This window comes from Pristis pectinata, chromosome 12, assembly GCF_009764475.1.
Source record: "Pristis pectinata isolate sPriPec2 chromosome 12, sPriPec2.1.pri, whole genome shotgun sequence".
Taxonomy (NCBI): domain Eukaryota; kingdom Metazoa; phylum Chordata; class Chondrichthyes; order Rhinopristiformes; family Pristidae; genus Pristis; species Pristis pectinata.
In genome coordinates, this window is record NC_067416.1 from 51,373,141 (window position 1) to 51,390,985 (window position 17,845).

The 17,845-nt window shown below is 46.4% G+C and overlaps 1 gene segment (V, D, J or C); it reads right to left on the reverse strand.

The window, feature by feature from the left end:
• Window positions 1-2,733: 2,733 nt before the first annotated feature.
• LOC127576604 (Ig heavy chain V region-like) lies at window positions 2,734-7,575 on the reverse strand. The segment is given in 3 exon segments: window positions 2,734-2,874; window positions 6,641-7,393; window positions 7,493-7,575. Coding segments are annotated over 2 exon segments (474 nt in total).
• Between the last annotated feature and the right edge of the window lie 10,270 nt (window positions 7,576-17,845).

Below are 17,845 nucleotides of genomic sequence, written 5' to 3' on the forward strand. Positions count from 1 at the left end.
TGTCATAAAACCCATCCAGTTCACTGTTGTTCTTCAGGGCAGGAAATCTGTCATCCACATCTGATCCAGACCTGCAGCAATACGGCTGAATCTGAACCGCCATCAGAAATGGCCTAGCAAGCGCCTCAGTTCCAGAGCAATCGGTGATGCACATGAGATGATGAATGAATAAAACATCTCTCCGACCAAGCTTTGGGGCACCTGTCCCCTGGGTTCGTTTCAGTTTTGTGTGATTGTGCTCCAGTGAAGTTGTTGAGGTGTCTGAGCGTTTGAAAGGAACTATTTAAAAGGAAGGAGTGGGTGACTCATTCTCCAGCAACAACAGAGCAAACCAGGAATCCAGAGAAGTGACAGAAGTCTCCCTCTTGCTACAGGTTGGGATTATTTTCTGCATTCGATGGACTTTTCCCCGTTTCATTTCAGAACCATTGGGCTGGGAGGAGAATGATTCACTAACTCATCGCACGTGGTCTGCACTGTCGCTTGTCTCCCGCAGCACCATCGTCCGCTCAGTTACATCGCAGCTCTCTGCACGTTGTGTACACCATTTACACACACGGTCACTTTGGGCCACATGGGCATTTTTACTCTCTGACACTTACTGTGGAGGGTGACTGTGTTTGTGTCAGTGTTGAAACTTTTAATGTGACTAAGAGTCAATGCCTTTGACTGAATTTAGAGCAGATGTAATGCACACTGTGCCTGTCTGACAGGGGATGTATCATTTGACAACCTGTGATGTTGTATATTTCTTAACCCCTCTTTCTTGAAACAAGATCGGGCTACGACAATTTGGTGAGACGAGACACAGGGTCCAACTGCTTTGGCACAGCTTTGTGGGCCAAAGGGCCTGAATTGTGCTGTGATTGTTCTATGTAAGATAGTGAGCAATTTCCTTTTAAAAATAGAAAATGCATGGAACTGGTCTAGATGATCATTGTTGTAGTGTGTAATGTGTAAACCTAGGTCTACACTGTAGATCCTTGCTTTTGTGAATCTTGGTTTGATCAGCATTGTGATGTTGTTAAACATTTGTTTTTTTGCGAGGTGCTCAGTCCTGTCCCATATCAGTGACATAGTCATGATGTTCAACAGTCCCTGGTGAGGGCAATCCCCCTCATAAAACCTGACAGAGTCAGGAGAGCTCTCCTTACTGCAAAATGCTGATGTTGTTCTGCTGGAAGCATATTATTCTGTTAATCCTTGGGTGATGCTAACAAAGCACTATCCTAAGTGGCATTCCTTGTGATCACTGACTTCAGTCCAAGAGAGAAACTCAATGTCTGGGAGGTGGGTTAATGGAATTTTTGCAATTTGTGTGATCCACGTTTTACTCCCAAAACATGTCAGAGTGGACAGGACACTGGTTGGACCGTGTCTCGTCTCACCAATTTGTCGTAGCCCGATCTTTATCAAAGGGTCGCCCATCCCTTTACTAAGCCAATTTGTTATTTCATCCCCATTCACCTTCATCACCTCCTGCCTCACAGCCACTGGGTGAGAAATAAGTTCCAGTTCTTGCTAACTGGAGTCAGACCAGGAAGAAATCTGGCCAAGGGAATTGGAACTGGGATCTGAGCCACACTGAAGCAGCAATGTCCACAAATGAATCAGTGTGTAGATGAGGTGTGGAGGGGAGAGGGAGGCAGGTTGAATCAAGTGTTTTCTCCTCTCTGTTACACTTAAATCCAAATGGATACCAGAGGTTGGACTGGAATCCAGTAAATTGATTATAATAAAACTCGATGACGAATTCCATCCACAGCCAATCACTTTATTTCACACTTCCCTGCCCAACGATGATACTGTCGGGTAGAACCATCTGAGAATGTCGCATTGAGGTTAGGCTGTTGCAAGAACATTGGCACACACTCCGAACAACAGCTGGGACATTTTCCACCTGGAAATGGAAGATTCATAGATTTGAGTGTTGGACACTGTCACCTCCCCTCCTGTGCTGGGAAAATGGGAGCCCCACATATTCCCAATCTCTATCCTCTGTATCTGGCATCCTATCGGGATAAGGTTATGCCAACCATGATAAACTGCTCCACCTGGTCCAGGATCAGAGAACGCAAAGTCACAACATTCACTCAAGGGTTGGGGGTCAATTCAAAAATAATCCAAGGCAGCTACATTTCAGTGAGAGGACAATCTACAAAACAGGCTCTCAGGAAACAGACTGTGGAGAAGCAATCAAATAGAAAATTGCAGAGATGCTTTTTAAGGAACGAACATTAAGAAGACAGTGAAAAGGGAGATTTTCTCCAGATGGTGTGAAGGATGGGACGTGTGTTTTGCTCACCATCTCATTTTTCTTGTCACTGCACACAGAGAACACTAAAATTGTGAGACTGAATAGACAGCAGACCCAGTCTTGCACGTTCCCTGCCCAGTAGATGGTGTTAGAGTTACTGATGGAAAGAGTTGATTCAAAGTGCAAAAGCAAAATACTGAACATTATGCATCACTCAACAGGACTGACATCAGGGACAGGAATTGGGTGGGACTATCAGTGAGGTAGTTTAACACTGTAAATAAATTAACGTTCCTTCAGAAACCACTCACCCTCTTGATACCTCATGTTAACCTTCTCCCCGAAACTGGAAGGTGTATGGGTCACTTCACAAGTATATTCCTGTTTGCTGATCCATTCCTGCACAGGGACTGTCAGGTACGTGACTGTTTCAAATCCACCTTCAGTTGTTGAAGTGAAAGGGAGAACGATGCCCACTTGAACAGATCCAGATTTTTCCCGGAAAGCCTTAATGTTGTCAGGAGAGAATCCAGATATTGCACAGCCCAGGACAGCAGTTGTTTGATTGTGGATAAACTCCAGGGATGGAACAAAGGGGATGAGCTTTGGCGATCAAGCTGTATGTAACATATTACAATATCTCTGATTACATGACTGGCCACAGTTTTGGTGCACTCCATTCCCCCAACATCCAGGGCAAGTCCCCCAATACCAGCCCTCTTCACAATGTCATTGATTTGCTGGTGACCTGTTGACATGGAGGACCCCACAGTGAGACGGAGGAGGCAGCTGTGAGTGATAGGGCTGGATGTGTAACCCTGGCCTGCCAAGCAGTGTGCCACATTTTGCAGTGATGAGGCGTAGAGCTGGGTCAGTGGGGCTGATGTACAAACCATCCGTGATCTAATTGTTTGGTAAAGCGGGCACAGGGAACAGAATGGCCGACACCACTTCCTGTCAGCAGGATTGGATGGGGTGGAACTGTTTCCACTGGCAGGAGGTTTGGGAACCACAATTCCAGCATAAATGGGAAAGAAGAACAGATGGACAGGAGGAAATTATTTTATTTTAGCTGCAAGAGATTGTTCAGATCTGGAAGATGATGGTTAGAGAGCAATGGAAACAGATTCTTTCGTCACATTCACAAGGGAATTGGATTTTACTTGGAGAGGGGACAGCTGCAGGGTGGAGGGGGAAGTGCAGGAGGAATGGGGTCAAGTTTAAATTGTCATCCCACTGGCAGGGGCACGATGGGCCTGCGGTCACTGTGTGATTCTGTTTCCAGGAGCTTATCTGGAGGGAGTTGTTCGGGGGGTGGGGGTGGTGGAGAGACTTCTGAAATTAGACAAAGGAGTGGATACAATGGAAGCAAATCAGCTCAAGTTGCTACCTCCACCCTCCACAGATACAGAGTTTCATTGACTTCAGGATGAAGTTTGCTGACTTCCACACAGTTTTCTCACAGTTTTATTTGTGAGCAGCAGCACTGCTGGCTTGTAGGAATAGGATAAATGAGCAAGAGAGTTAATTGCCATCCTCCTACATTGTTTGATAAAGGTTCCTACTCCGGGTTTCTCCCCTGACACCAATGCAGCTTTAAAGAGAAAAATAATATCTTATATTAACATTGATGAGGTTTCTGGTACTCTGCTATCACTGTCTCACTTCCCTTGTGCCCTGCCTTGCAGGAGTAGACTTTATTCCTGTTCCAATCCACCGCAGGGACTCAGAGCAAGCTGCTCATTGTGTACGTTGAACTTTGCCCCAAGACTGCTGGGAACTTCTTGATTCCAGTGGTGATGTCACCACTCTTGCTGGACCATGTCTGACTGATGCTCTCAGGCATATAGTCCTTGACCAGACAGAGGAGGCTGATCTCTTGGTCAGATTCCGTGTTGCAGGAAGGGGTGATGTAGACTGACGGCAAGGACTTGGCCACTGAACTGTAGGTAAATTTACAGACTGTTCTGTAAATAAATGCATTACTGGCAGACAAAGCAGGAGACATGGTGTTGCATATAAAACCAGTAATTTCCAAAATCATTTACCCTGTTACACAAAGGGCTCACCACTTCAACTCTCAGCTGGGAATCTGTCTCTCTGAGGTAGAAGGGTGTGGATCAATCCCACAGCAAGAGAGGTGGGCAGACAGTCTGGGCCAACACTCTGGGCAGTACTGAGGCAGTGGTCCAATGTCTGATGTGTCAGATTTCAGTCAAAATATCAAAGGTGACACCCTATCTCTCCCCCAAATACAATTATTGATTCTGATGAGATTGTTCGCATCAGATCAGTGGAGTTTACAGAAAAAGGAAGAATTTAGCAGTAAACGTATGCAAATAATTATGATCAGTTCAGTGGTGATGTTGGTTAGAACGCTGGTGTGGATACCTGTACCTTGTCTCCAGGACCACATGTGTGAACATAGTGGTGTCTGTGTAACGGACCCTGCTTCTGAAATCCAACTGAACTGACCACACGATGCAGCTGACACTGCATCACACATTTAACATGTGTAACTGAGGAAGAATTTCAACCCCACAGAGCCTGTGTAAGTTACAGGCCAACCAGGAGGGAATGGTAACGTGGGTAAGAACGGACAGAGGAACTGTGGAAATACATGAGCACAGACACAACTGACAGTAAGGATGAGATTCCTGAGCAGATGCAGAAATCTCAAAATGCTGTTAAATGTAGATGATATTTTCACTGACTGAGCAGCCCAGAGTGCCCAGTGAGGAAATGCAGGTTATGGCAATTCCCAACCACTTAAGATGCAAAATCCACTCGAAAGAGCTGATTCTCAATTCATTTCACTGGAAATGAAGGACTGTTGACTTACCAAGATAAGTATCAAGTTCAATTAAATTACTTCACGTATTTCTAAATGTTTACAGTGCTTTTGTTTCCATAATTTTAATCTTCTTAATAGTTTGATAGATTTGAATATTTTTATTGTTCAGTATATTGACAGCTTGGACAGGTGGATAAATTGGGGATGTGGGGGTTTCACCAGTTGTCAGAATTACCTTGAGCAGTGTTGTGGGCGCAGCTTGTTCTGGCCACTGACGTGATGTCATTTACCTTGTGATAGACTCTGCCAATGGCAGCTTGTTGATAATGGATGAGGTAAGCCACCCAATAAGGATGTGTGGACAGACAAGAACATGCAGGGACCGTGGAAGCAGGAGACTGGTAGGAAAGTAGACATCAGGCAGTTTGAATTGTAATAGGTGAGGGCTCTATTGTCCAACAGTAAGATGGTCAGCAGCCACACACACACACACACACACACACACACACACACACACACACACACACAGAGACATATGCTGCTTTTGGAAGAGCAGCAAATTCAAAATTTGGAGAAAAAGTAGTGAGAAGATCAGGATTTCAATCAGCAATAGAACAAAATAATGAAATATTTACTTCACAACAACTTCCATGGGAGGAAAGAGATAAAATGTTGAAATCTTGGTTTCAAATAGAAGATATAAAACAAGCAAATAGCAATGGGCGTGACTTAACCGGTCAATAATTACAGCTACATGTTTAAGAACCTTTTCCAGGTGACGCTGTCAGGATTGTTAACTCAGAACATTTGCATTCCTGAGGAAACACAGGTGATTCAGGCTGACAAAAGGACAGGTAGAGCAGAGAAATTGTCCCTTTCTAATTCCTTGCAGACTGTGCCTGAAACAACCAGTGCAATGCTGATTTCAGACGGCCCGAAGAGGAGACAACTGTCAAATAGCAGGACAAGCTGACCTGTGCTGTGGGTGAAGTGTCAGAGCACAGGAAGCACAGGGCAACACAGGGCTGTACTGTGAAAGTACTTCATTGTCTGAAGTGCTCGGGGACACCATGAAAGGTGCTCTGTAAATGTCAGCACTTTATCTCACAGCTGCCCTCACTGAACCACAAACAACACTGGTTAATGTAGGAAAGCACTTGTTAAACATACCCAGTCAGGTGATGGAGGAGGGTAAGAAATTAGAGCAGTTGCTCCATCTGTGAACTGAGAATAAACACTTCTTTTGAATAGTAAAGCTCACAACAGAAATATCAAGCAATTTGACTTGGAAGCTAAACTACGAGCTGTCAGTGAATTCGCAGTGATGGATAAAATATATTGAGGACAAGATCCAACCCCATTGCCCTGCATCCTGTTCCCGGGCTGTGGACAGCTCACTGGTGGGGTGGGGGATGTACCGTTGTACTGTTCCTGGGTATGTTCTGACTCTGGAGAAACCCGCCCGTCTCGGGGAGATTCATGTCATTGCTCCAAATATCTCACCGATTTCAGGTGAATCACCGAATTCAAGAATACCGTAAATTAATGAAATACAAATGGGTGAGGATGGAATTGAGAATTGGTCTTACCCGAAGTCACCGTCAGCGAGGTTCCTTTCTCCCAGTAGCCGCATCTCCCCACTGTCCCACTGCAGTAACTTCACTTGTCCGTCACATCCAACAATCCCAGCAAAGTGTCAACATGAACCGTGTCCGGACTTGGAGCAGCCGCTTCTTGTATTTCCATCCCAAACTCCGTGCTTCTCTCTTCCGTGAGTGGGAATAAAGAGGCATTTTTGCCGTTGTCCTGTCTGCAGACACCGGCTCCCGCCAGCGCCCAGAAACACAATCGCCTCCTTTTGGGCTTTTAATTGCCCAGAAATGGACATTTCCTCCCAGCAGTCCGAGTCAAGCCTCAGGTGTTTGACTCTGGGAAGCAGGAATGCGGAGTCGGTGGAGACGGGCTGCGCTGCAGACATTCATTTGTCGGGACCAGTTTGTGTTCAGCTCCCCACCACCGTGTTCCATACCACTTCCCAGGTATATCTCTTGCACAGTAATAGGTGGCCATGTCGTCCAGTCTCAGGTTGTTCATTTGCAGATAAAAGTTGCTGCCGTCCTTGGAAGCAGTGAACCGGGCTTGGGCTCCAGGCGCGTAATATTTGTAACTTTCAGAATAATACTGCACCAGCCACTCCAGCCCTTTCCTGGGGACCTGTTTCACCCAGTGCATGTAGTAGCTGCTGATGCTGAACCCAGTGACTGCACAGGTCAGTTTGTGGCACTCCCCGGGCTTTGCCACCGCTGACGCAGGCTGTGTCAGCACCACGTCGGACCGCACGCCTGTTCAATAAGAAAGAAAAGAACGAACTTTAAGAAACAGTTCCACAGGCAGAGGGTCACAGGGCCTCCGAGAAGCAGCCGGGCCCCGGGGACACCCACCTCCCAGACAGGACAGAAGGAGACAGAGATAAGGAGCGACCCCCATCGCCCTGTGCACTGAGCCAGACTTGGACACTCCAGAAATCGGCGGCTTCAGCTCAGGCCGGCTTTGTCGGCAGCCGCAGTGAGCGCTGTTTAAATAGGGATGTGGGCTGTGAGTGAGAGAGGCAGCTGCGGCTTGAAGAGGCTCCCACCCACTGAACCCAGAGGCGCAGCTTCCTGACCCCACCCCCAGCAGCGAGTTCAATTCCCCAAAAGATGTTTGTCTCCACAACAGGGGGCAGGTCAGCGGCAGTGATCAGATCCAGATTAAAGATCTGTCACACTCTGCTCGATTCATGAACTTCACTGTTGAAACTTTTGTGCAAAGGAAACACCCAGAGAGGGACTGAGGGACACTGGTCAGTGTACAGATATCCCCGAGAGAGAGGGACTGATGGACACGGGTCAGTGTACAGATATCCCCGAGGTAGCAGGACTGAGACACACCAGTTTGTGAGCAAAAGAGACCGAAATGACAAAATGAATCACCACACAATCTTGCTGCACCCATATCACGAGAATCAATGAAAAGCAGAGATTTCTGGGTGGAAGGACAAAACCAGGCCAGGAATATTCTCTCAGACCTGACAACAAGAGTTTCAGCTCTCAGTACTGGGCAGGTCTCCCCTCACCACTGTAAGAAAATTCTTTGATCTGTGTCAGCCGGTGAGAGGAGCAGGACCTTGGATGCAAGGAGTTCAGGAACAAGAGCAAACACCAGGAGAAACAGTTGTGCCTGGAAACGGGAGGCTGCTCAGTCAGTTGGGCAGCCAAGTGCTGTGGGCGGGTCAGTAATGACAGGAAACTCCAGGGAGAGATCGTCTGTGGAGCAGAGAGTCTGTTTGTGTCAAAGTTACCCACCCTGGTGATGGCAGCACCGTGTGTCCCAAATCTGGTATCCTCACTCAGATATAAACTGCGCTGTTTGAATTACAAATCAAACCAAAGCTCCCCCGCTCACGGTGACTGGCAGTCCCTCAGCAGCTTTCATGACTTCAGGACAAACCCAGAGTGGTTTTTGCAGAAAATGATGTACTTTTTGAAGTGGAGTCACTGTTGTCACAGGGAAAGTGGGATCCAAATTACACAGAGCAAACTCCCTGAAACAGCAATGAAATAAAGAGAGCAGACATTCTGTGTCATTGATGCTGGTTGAGAGATCAATGTTGGGATGGTGAGTGGTGAGTGGAGAACATGCAACTGAAAGGGCAGACCTGTAAAAGGCAGCACCTCCCTCAGTACTGCACCAGCAGGGCCAGCCTGTGACAGGGGCTGCAGTCTCTGGAGTGGGACCTCAACCCACAACACAAAACTGACAGTGGTCCCACTGACCAAGGAGACAGTGAGACAGGCAAGAACAACATGAGTGTCAGCAATGGTTCCCAGGATATCTCACTGTTACATCCTCAGGTCTCACGGTGGGACAAGTCCATACCAGGGCAGTGGGAGCTATAAGAAAATGAGAAATCAACGCACGAGGGTGGCATTCGGCCCCTCTCACCTGCTCCATCATTCAATAAGATCATACCTTCTATTTTAACTCAGTGTCACTCTCCTGCATTAAAACCATACCTCTTGAATCATTCACGTCTAAAAATCCATTGCCTTGAATGTTCTCAGTGACTGAGCCTCCACCGCCCCTTGGGTTGAGAACTCCACAGATTCACTGCACTCTGGGTGAAGATATTCTTATCATCTTGGTCCTGAATGGCAGAACTTTGAGAGTGTGACCCTTGGTTCTAGACACCCCGACCAGCAGAAACATCACCTCGACATCTACCCTGCCATCACTGAAGAATGTCAAACATTTCAGTGAGGTCACACACCACTCTTCCAAACTCTGGAGAGCAGAGATGCAGTCTGCTTCATCCCTCCTCACACAACAAGCCTACCATCCCAGGAATCATCCTGGTCAACATTCACTGCACTCTCTGTTGTAAGTCCATCCTTTCTCAGGCCAGGAGTCCACACCTGTACTCACTGTTCCAGACGTAGTCTCCCCAGGGCTCTCCATAATCGGAGCAACATGCCTCTGCTCTTCTACTCAAATCCTCTTGCAATAAAGGCCAACATATCATTCCTTCCCAATGTTGCCTTACCTGTATGTTAACTTCAGTGATTCACGGACGAGGGACCCAGATCCCCCTGAACAACAACACCTTTCAGTCTCTCACTGTGTGAACAATAATCACTTTTTTTTAACCAAGGTGGATGACTTCCCACTTTCTCACATTATATTCCATCTGCCACGTCTGGATCCATTCAGTTTTCCTGTCCATCTCCCCGAAGCCTCACTGCTCACAGTCCAAACTGACTCCACCATTTTATCTATCAGTCACCTCTCTCCTCCCTCATGTCCCTGTCTGGTCTCCCCTTAAATCCATCTCTGTCATTCACTTCAGCACCTCCTGTGTAGCGAGTTCCACAATCTCATCACTCTCAGGGACAGAATGTTCTTCAGCATTCCCTGTTACATTTCTTGCTGACTGTCTGATGTTGATTCACCAGTCAGGAGAATGAGTTCCCACTTCACTCCTTGAACCTGCTCTGCCATTCCGTGTGATCACGGCTGATCTGACGATAACCTCAACCTGACATTCCCACTTGCCCTCAGTTACCTTTCAACGTTTGCTTTTCAGGAAACCATCTCCCTCTACCTGAAAACATATTCAAAGACTCTGCTTCTCCCACGCTGCAAGGAAGACAGTTCCAAAGACTCATAACTCTCCAGGAGGAACATATTCAACTCATTTCAGTCTGAAAGGGCGACCCCTTATTTTTAAACAGTGATACCTCGATTCTTCCACAGGAAGAAACACCCTCTTCACATCCACTCTCTCAAGACCTCTCAGGATGGTCTATGTTTCAATCAATTGATCCCACTCTTCTAAACCCCACAGATTCAAGCCTGACACGTCCAACCTTTCCTCAGAAGAGAGCCAGCCCATTGCAGCTATCAGTTGAGTAAGCCTTCTCTGAACTGCTTCCAGTGCATTTACATCCCTCATTAAATAAGGAGACCAACACTGCACACAGTACTCCAGATGTGGACTCATCATTACCCTATAAACCTGAAGCATAACCTCCCCACATGTTCCATTCCACTGGCAATAACAATGACAATGTGTGAGCTTCCATAATGGCTGTACCTCCATACTCGCCTTTCGCAAATCATGCACAAGGTCACCCAGCAACCAGACCCAAGATGCCTTTATCCAAGTCATTAATATAAATGTTCAAAAGCTGAGGCCCCAGCACCAATCCCTCTGGCACATCACTGAATATACCTAAGCAACAAAAAAAAAGACATTTATGCTGACTGTGTTTCCTGTTGAGCAGCCAACCTTCTGTCCATGACAATATGTTACTCCTGAGCCATGAGCTTTATTTTTTGCAGGCTGAGCCAGTATTTAACTGCCCATCCCTTTTTGCCCTCGACAAGGTGGTGGTGAGCTGCCTTTTTGCATGGCTCAGTCCTTAATGTGTGGGTTTACCACAATGCTGTCAGGGAGAGTTCTAGGATTTTGACCCAGCGATGGTGGAGGAACAGTGATGTGTGGTGGGTGGTTTGAAGGTGGTGGTCTTCCCCCAGCTAAGGAGTCTTGGTGAGTTGCTGCAGTGCATCCTGTAGACGGTAGAAACTGCTGCTACTGTACATCAGTGAATGGTTGTGGATGGGGTGCCTATCGAGCAGGCTGCTATGTCCTCTATGGTGTCGAGCTTCTTGAGTGTTGTTGAAGCTGCACTAATACAGCAAGCGGAGAGTTTTCCATCACACACCTGACTTCAGCCCTAGAGATGGTGGTCAGGCTTTGGGGAGTTAGGAGGTGAGTGACTTGTCACAGGATTCCTCAGCTCTGACCTGCTTTTGCAGCCACTTTGTGTATCTGGCAACTCCAGTTCAGTTTCTGGTCAATGGTAACCCCCAGGATATTGATGATGGGGGATTCAGTGATGGTAATGCCACTGAATGCCAGGGGTGACAGCTGGATTTTCTCTTGTTGGATATCATCATGGCCTGGCATTGGATGGCATGAAGGTAACTTACCACCTATCAGCCCAGGCCTGGATCTTGTCCAGATCTTTCTGCATTTGTACGTGGACTGCTTCATTACGTGGGGAAAGATGGAAAAACAGGGTTGTTGCAGTCAGAAAGTCTAATTTCCCCAATATTGACTGGGAGGGACTCCCTTTGTGCAAGTGGCTTAGATGGGGCAGAATTTGTTAGGTTCATCCAGGTGGGTTTCTTGTAACAGGATGCAGATAGTCCAAACAGGGAAGGGGCCATGCCAGACCTTGTATTGGGAAATGAGCCTGGCTAGGTGATCAGACTTCCAGTGGAGGAGCACTTTGAGAACAATGATCATAACTTCCTAAGTTTTAAGATAGTTGTGGATGAGGATAAGACTGGACCTCAGGGGAAAGTGCTAAATTGGGTGAGGGTTAATTACAACATGATTAGACAGGAACTGGGGAGGAGATTGGGAACAACTGTTATTGGGTAAATCCACATCTGACATGAAGGAGTATGTTAAAGACCAGCAGGTTAGAACTCAGGACCAGCGTGTTCCTGTGAAGAAGATAGCGATGGCAAGGTTTGGTAACCTTGGATAACAAGAAATGTTGTAAATTTAGTCACAAAGAAAAAGGAAGCATATATGTAAGCTTTTTGGAAGCTAAAAGAATTTAAACAAGGAGTCAGGAAAGCAAAAAGGGGCCATGAAGTAGAACACAGAACTGTAGAACATAGAACAGTGCAACACAGTACAGGCCCTTCAGCCCACAATGTTGTGTTGACCTATATAAACCTACTCCATGATCAATCTAACCCTTCCCTCCAACACAGCCCATAACCCTCCATTTTTCTTACATCCATGTGCCTATCCAAGAGTGTTTTAAATGTCCCAATTGTGTTAGCCTCTACCACCACCCCTGCCAGTGTGTTCCAGGAACCCACCACTCTGTGTAAAAAAAAACCTACTGCTGACATCTCCCCTAAACCTTCCTCCACTCACCTTAAATGGATGTCCTCTGGTATTGACCATTGTTGCCCTGGAAAAAAGGTGCTGGTTGTCCACTCTATCTATGCCCCTCATAATCTTATACACCTCTATCGTCACCCCTCATCCTCCGTTGCTCCAAAGAGAAAAGCCCGATCTCGCTCAACCACTTCTCATAAGATATGTTCTCTAAGCCAGGCAGCATCCTGGTACATCTCTTCTGCACCCTCTCTAAAGCTTCCCTATCCTTCTTATAATGAGGAGACCAGACCTGAACAAAATATTCCAAGTGTGGTCTAACCAGAGCTTTACAGAGATACAACATTACCTTGCGGCTCTTGAACACAATCCCCCGACTAGTGAAGGCCAGCACACCATACACCTTCTTAACCACCCTATCAACTTGCCTGTAACTTTGAGGGATCTATAGACTTGGACCCCAAGATCCCTCTGTTCCTCCACACTGCAAAGAATCCTGCCATTAACCTTGTACTCTGCCTTCAAGTTCGATCTTCCAAAGTGTATCACTTCACACTTTTCCAGATTAAACTCCATCTGCCACTTCTCCGCCCAAATCTGCATCCTGTCGATATCCTGTTATAACCCATGACAACCTTCTGCACTATACACAACACCTCCAACCTTCCTGTCATCTGCAAACTTACTAACCCACCCGTCTAATTCCTCATACAAGCCATTTAAAAGGTCACAAAGAACAGGGGTCCCAGAACAGATCCCTGCGGAACACCACTGGTCACTGACCCCCAGGCAGAATTCGCTCCATCTACTGCCACCCTCTGCCTCTGTGAGCAAGCTAATTCCAAATCCACGGAGCCAGGTTCCATGGATCCCATGCCTCATGACTTTCTGGATGAGCCTACCATGGGGAACGTTGTCAAATGCCTAAAATCTATATACACCACCACCCTACCGTCATCAATTTCTTTCGTCACCTCTTTGATAAACTCAATGATCCTCATGGGGCTTGACCTGCCCCTCACAAAGCTATGCTGACTATCCCTAATAAGACTATGCTTCTCCAAATGCTCATAAATGCTATACCAAAGAATCCTCTCCAATTGTTTGCCCTCCACTGACATAAGACTCGCTAGTCTGTAATTCCCAGCATTATCCCTATTACCTTCCTGGAACAACATTTGTCATCCCCCAATCCTCTGGTACCACTCCTGTGGCCAGGAAGGACGCAAAGTTCATAGTCAATGCCCCAGCAATCTTTTTCCTTGCTTGCCATAGTAACTTGGGGTATATTTTATTTTACAAATCGGGAATAGTGGGGCAAGACTGCGCGGGCACGTGACGTCAGCTGGTAGCGCGCGAACAGTTTAAAAAGACAGCCATATCCAGTGGGCAGCGTTCAGAGCAGGCAGCAGAGTCAGAGGTAGCAGAGTGATTGGGCTTTGGCAGTAATGGGGTGAGGCGTGGTAGGTGCTAATTGAGGAAAGGAAGTAGTATTAGTGCAGTTTTCTGTGCTCTGTGTCAGATGTGGGAGGTCCTGGAGTCTCCCAGCCTCCAGGACAGCCACATCATGGAAACCAGCCTCCCCTCCATGGACTCTTGTCTATACTTCTTGCTGCCTTGATGAAGCAGCCAGTATAATCAAAGACTCCACCTACCCAGGTCATTCTCTCTTCTCCTCTCCCATCAGGCAGAAGATAGAGGAGCCTGAGGGCACATATCACCGGGCTCAAGGATAGCTTCTACCCCACTGTGATAAGACTATTAAGCGGTTCCCTTATATGATGAGATGGACTCTTGACCTCAGTCTACCTTATTATGATCTTGCACCTTATTGTCCACCTACACTGCACTTCCTCTGCAGCTGTTACACGTTACTCTGTATCCTGTTACTCTTTTTACCCTGTACTACCTCAATGCACTGTGTAATGAATTGATCTGTACGAACAGTATGCAAGACAAGTTTTTCACTGTACCTCGGTACAAGTGACAATACACCAATACCAGCAAGTCCACTGGGCCTGATGAAATCTATCCAAGGGTACCAAGGGAGGCAAGGGAGGAGATTGCTAGTGCCTTGGCCAAGATCTTTGTATCCTCTTTAGCCACAAGAGAACAGGTAATGTTGTTCCTTCCTTTAAGAAGGGAAATCAGGACAATCCAAGGAATTACATGCCTGTGAGCCTTACATCAGTGGTAGGGAAATTATTGAAGAAGATTCTTAGTAATGGGATTTACTCATCTAGAAAAGCATGGCTTTGTGCAGGGAAGGTCTTGTCTCCCAAACATGCTTGAGTTGTTTGAGGTAATGAAGATGATCGAAAAGGGTCGGGCAGTGGATGTTGTCCATTTAGCATTTGACAAGATCCCTGGTAGACTGATCTCAAAGACCATGGGATCCACAGTGCCTTGGAAGGTTAAATTCAAACTTGGCATGGTCACAGAAGACCGAGGGTAATGGTGGAGGGATTTTATTTCGATTGGAGGTCTGTGACCAGTGGTAATCTGCAAGGATCAGTGCTGGGTCCTTTAATATTTGTAATATGTATTAATGAGTTGGTGAAAACTCTCAGTAGTCTGATTACTAAGTTCACAGAGAACACAAACAATGGTGGAATAGTGAGGAAGGTTGTCAAAGGATACAGCAGGATAGAGATCAGTTGGAGATTTGGGCAGAGAAATGACAGGTGGAGTTTAACCCAGACCAGTGTGAGGTGGTTCATTTTGGGAGATCAAATTCAAGAGGAAAGTACATTGTAAATAGTAGCACCCCCTTTGGGGCATTGACATACAGCGGGGTCCTGGGCTGCAAGTCATTTCCCACTGAAATTGGCAACTGAAGTGGATAGGACGGTAAAGAAAGTGTATAGGACTGTACAGCATGGTTGCCTTCAGCAGTCGGGAAACTGAGTAAAAGTTGGGAAGTCATGTTGCAGCTGTTTAAAACTTTGGTTCGGCCACATTTGCAGCACTGTGTGCAGTTCTGGTTGCTGCATTACAGGAAGGATGTGGAGGCTTTGGAGAGGGTGCAGAAGAGTTTAAAGGAGCTTTACGAGGCAAGACTGTGGTAGGTGCCTGGAATGTGCTGCTAGGGGAATTGATAGAAGCAAATATGACAGCAACAGTTAAGAAGCATTCAGATCCACAGTGACTTGGTAGGTTGAATTCAAAATAGGTTTGGTCATAGAAGACAGAGGGTAATGGTGGAGGGGTTTTATTCTGAATGGAGGTCTGTGAACAGGCAGTGAATAGAGAGATAGGACCATGTGCAGGAAGGTGGTATTGGTTTAAATTGGCATCATGGTCAGTGCAGACACGGTGGGCCTAAGGTCTCGTGCCTGTGCTGCACTGTTCTATGTTCTCTGTAATGCCGAGCAGACATGAAAGGATAGATTCCACAGTAAGGGAGAGTGCACATGGAATGTGGAAGGAAATTAAATGGCTGGGTTGAGACTGGGACAGGCTGTGAAGAGTTCTGATAAGAAGGCAGTAAAAATGTGGATCTTGAAAGTGTGGGCTGTTTTCCATAACTCAGGAGTCAACTCTCAGCAGAGCCAGAGGTCAATGATGAAATTCACCATTGTCTGCAATGCACCAGCTTAGAGTTGGATTGATCAAGGAAAAGGGGGATTTTAAAACCTAACACAAAACTCTTGGTCTCTTGGGCTGGAGTGATCTCAGCCCTCCTGTATGTTTCTGAGATCTGGACTAGCTTCATCACGCACTGAGTTTTTGTTCAATTTTGGGATCTGGGCATTGCTGGCAAGGCCAGCATTAATTGTCCATCCATAGATGTCCTGGAGGTGGTGGCGAGCGGTCTTATTGAACTACTGCAGTCCTTCTGGTGAAAGTTCTCTCACAGTGCTGTTGGGCAGGGAATTCCAGGATTTGGACCCAGTGATGATGAAGCACTGACAATATATTTCCAAGTCTGGTTCATGTCAGACTTGGAGGTGGTGATGTTCCATGCACCTTTCTCCTTGCTGACTTGGCTGTCTCTTGTTGGAGAGGCCCATTGCTTGGCACTTTTGTGGTGTGAATGTTGCTTGCTAATTGCTCATCCTGAATGTTGCCCAGATCTTGGTGCACACAGGGCAACTCATTCAAATGCTGCCTTCTTGTCAAAGGCTCAGTCTGACCTCATCTCTGGAATTCAGCTCTTTGATCCATGCTTGGTCCAAGGCTGTGACAAGGTGAAGAACCAAGTGGTCCTGGCAAAGGCTGAACTGGTCACTGGTGATTAGGTTATTTGCTGAGGAAGTGCCACTTGCCAACACTTTACCAAAGATGGAGTAGACTGGTTGGACACTAATTAGCTGATTAAATTTCTCCTGTTTTTTGAGAATGAGGCACACCTGGGCAATTTTTCACATTATTGCTTAGATGTCAGTGATGTATCTGTACTGGAACAGGTTAGCTGGAATATCCAGATCAATCGGATCGGGTCCGAACACAAAGTTCCTCTTTACAGCATAATTAAGCACCACCTTTAACCTGAGCCAATCTCTGTTTTCTTCCCAACTGAATCCAATATTTTGGTTTGGTTGAAGGCAGTTTTGTGCTGTTCCTCTCCAAAGGACAGACGTTCTCCTTGCTTGCATGGAGCACGTGTCTTCATCCTATTCTCCCTTCAGACTTTCAGTCCTATTCATCAATTCTCTTTTTGTAATACAAGAATTGTTTCTTGGTGTTAGCCCCGAAATCAGAAACTTATTTCCATACCTCAAGTAGCTGCTTATTCTTTTCATTGAGTCTGTTCCCTCTGGGAGGCCCCCTGTTCAGATTAAGTCAAGCTGCCATCTCTTACAGGAAGTCTGAGAAGAAAATAGCCCCCAGATCACGGCACAGTTTCACACACCTGTCAACAATGAAAATATGAAACGTTTTTCTGGTAAATCAACAGCTGCACACACAGATCCTGTTCAAATGTGTCCCATGCATCGAGTGTCAGAAGGAGGCTGTTCAGCCCTCCAGTCTATTCCCATTGATGCTGACCTGCACCTGAGGTCCATTTATCCATCTTGGCTCCACATCCTTTAATAAATCCAACAAAATTCTATCAATGTAGAAATTTTCAACTGACTCCAGCCTTGACAGTTTTGCAGGGAGAGTTCCAGATTTTCAGTGTCCTGAACATCCTGGCTCTGGAATCCACAGGAGAGATAACAGATTCTCTCTGCTAGTCTTCTGCACTCTTGAATAATTTTAAACTCCCTAGTTACACCAGCCTTCAATTTTCCACACTTCAGGGAACATAAGACCAGACCTAATATTCTCACTGTTCAAGTCCCAGTGCCACTTCACTGGCCCTGGGCCATACCCCCCCCTCCAAGTT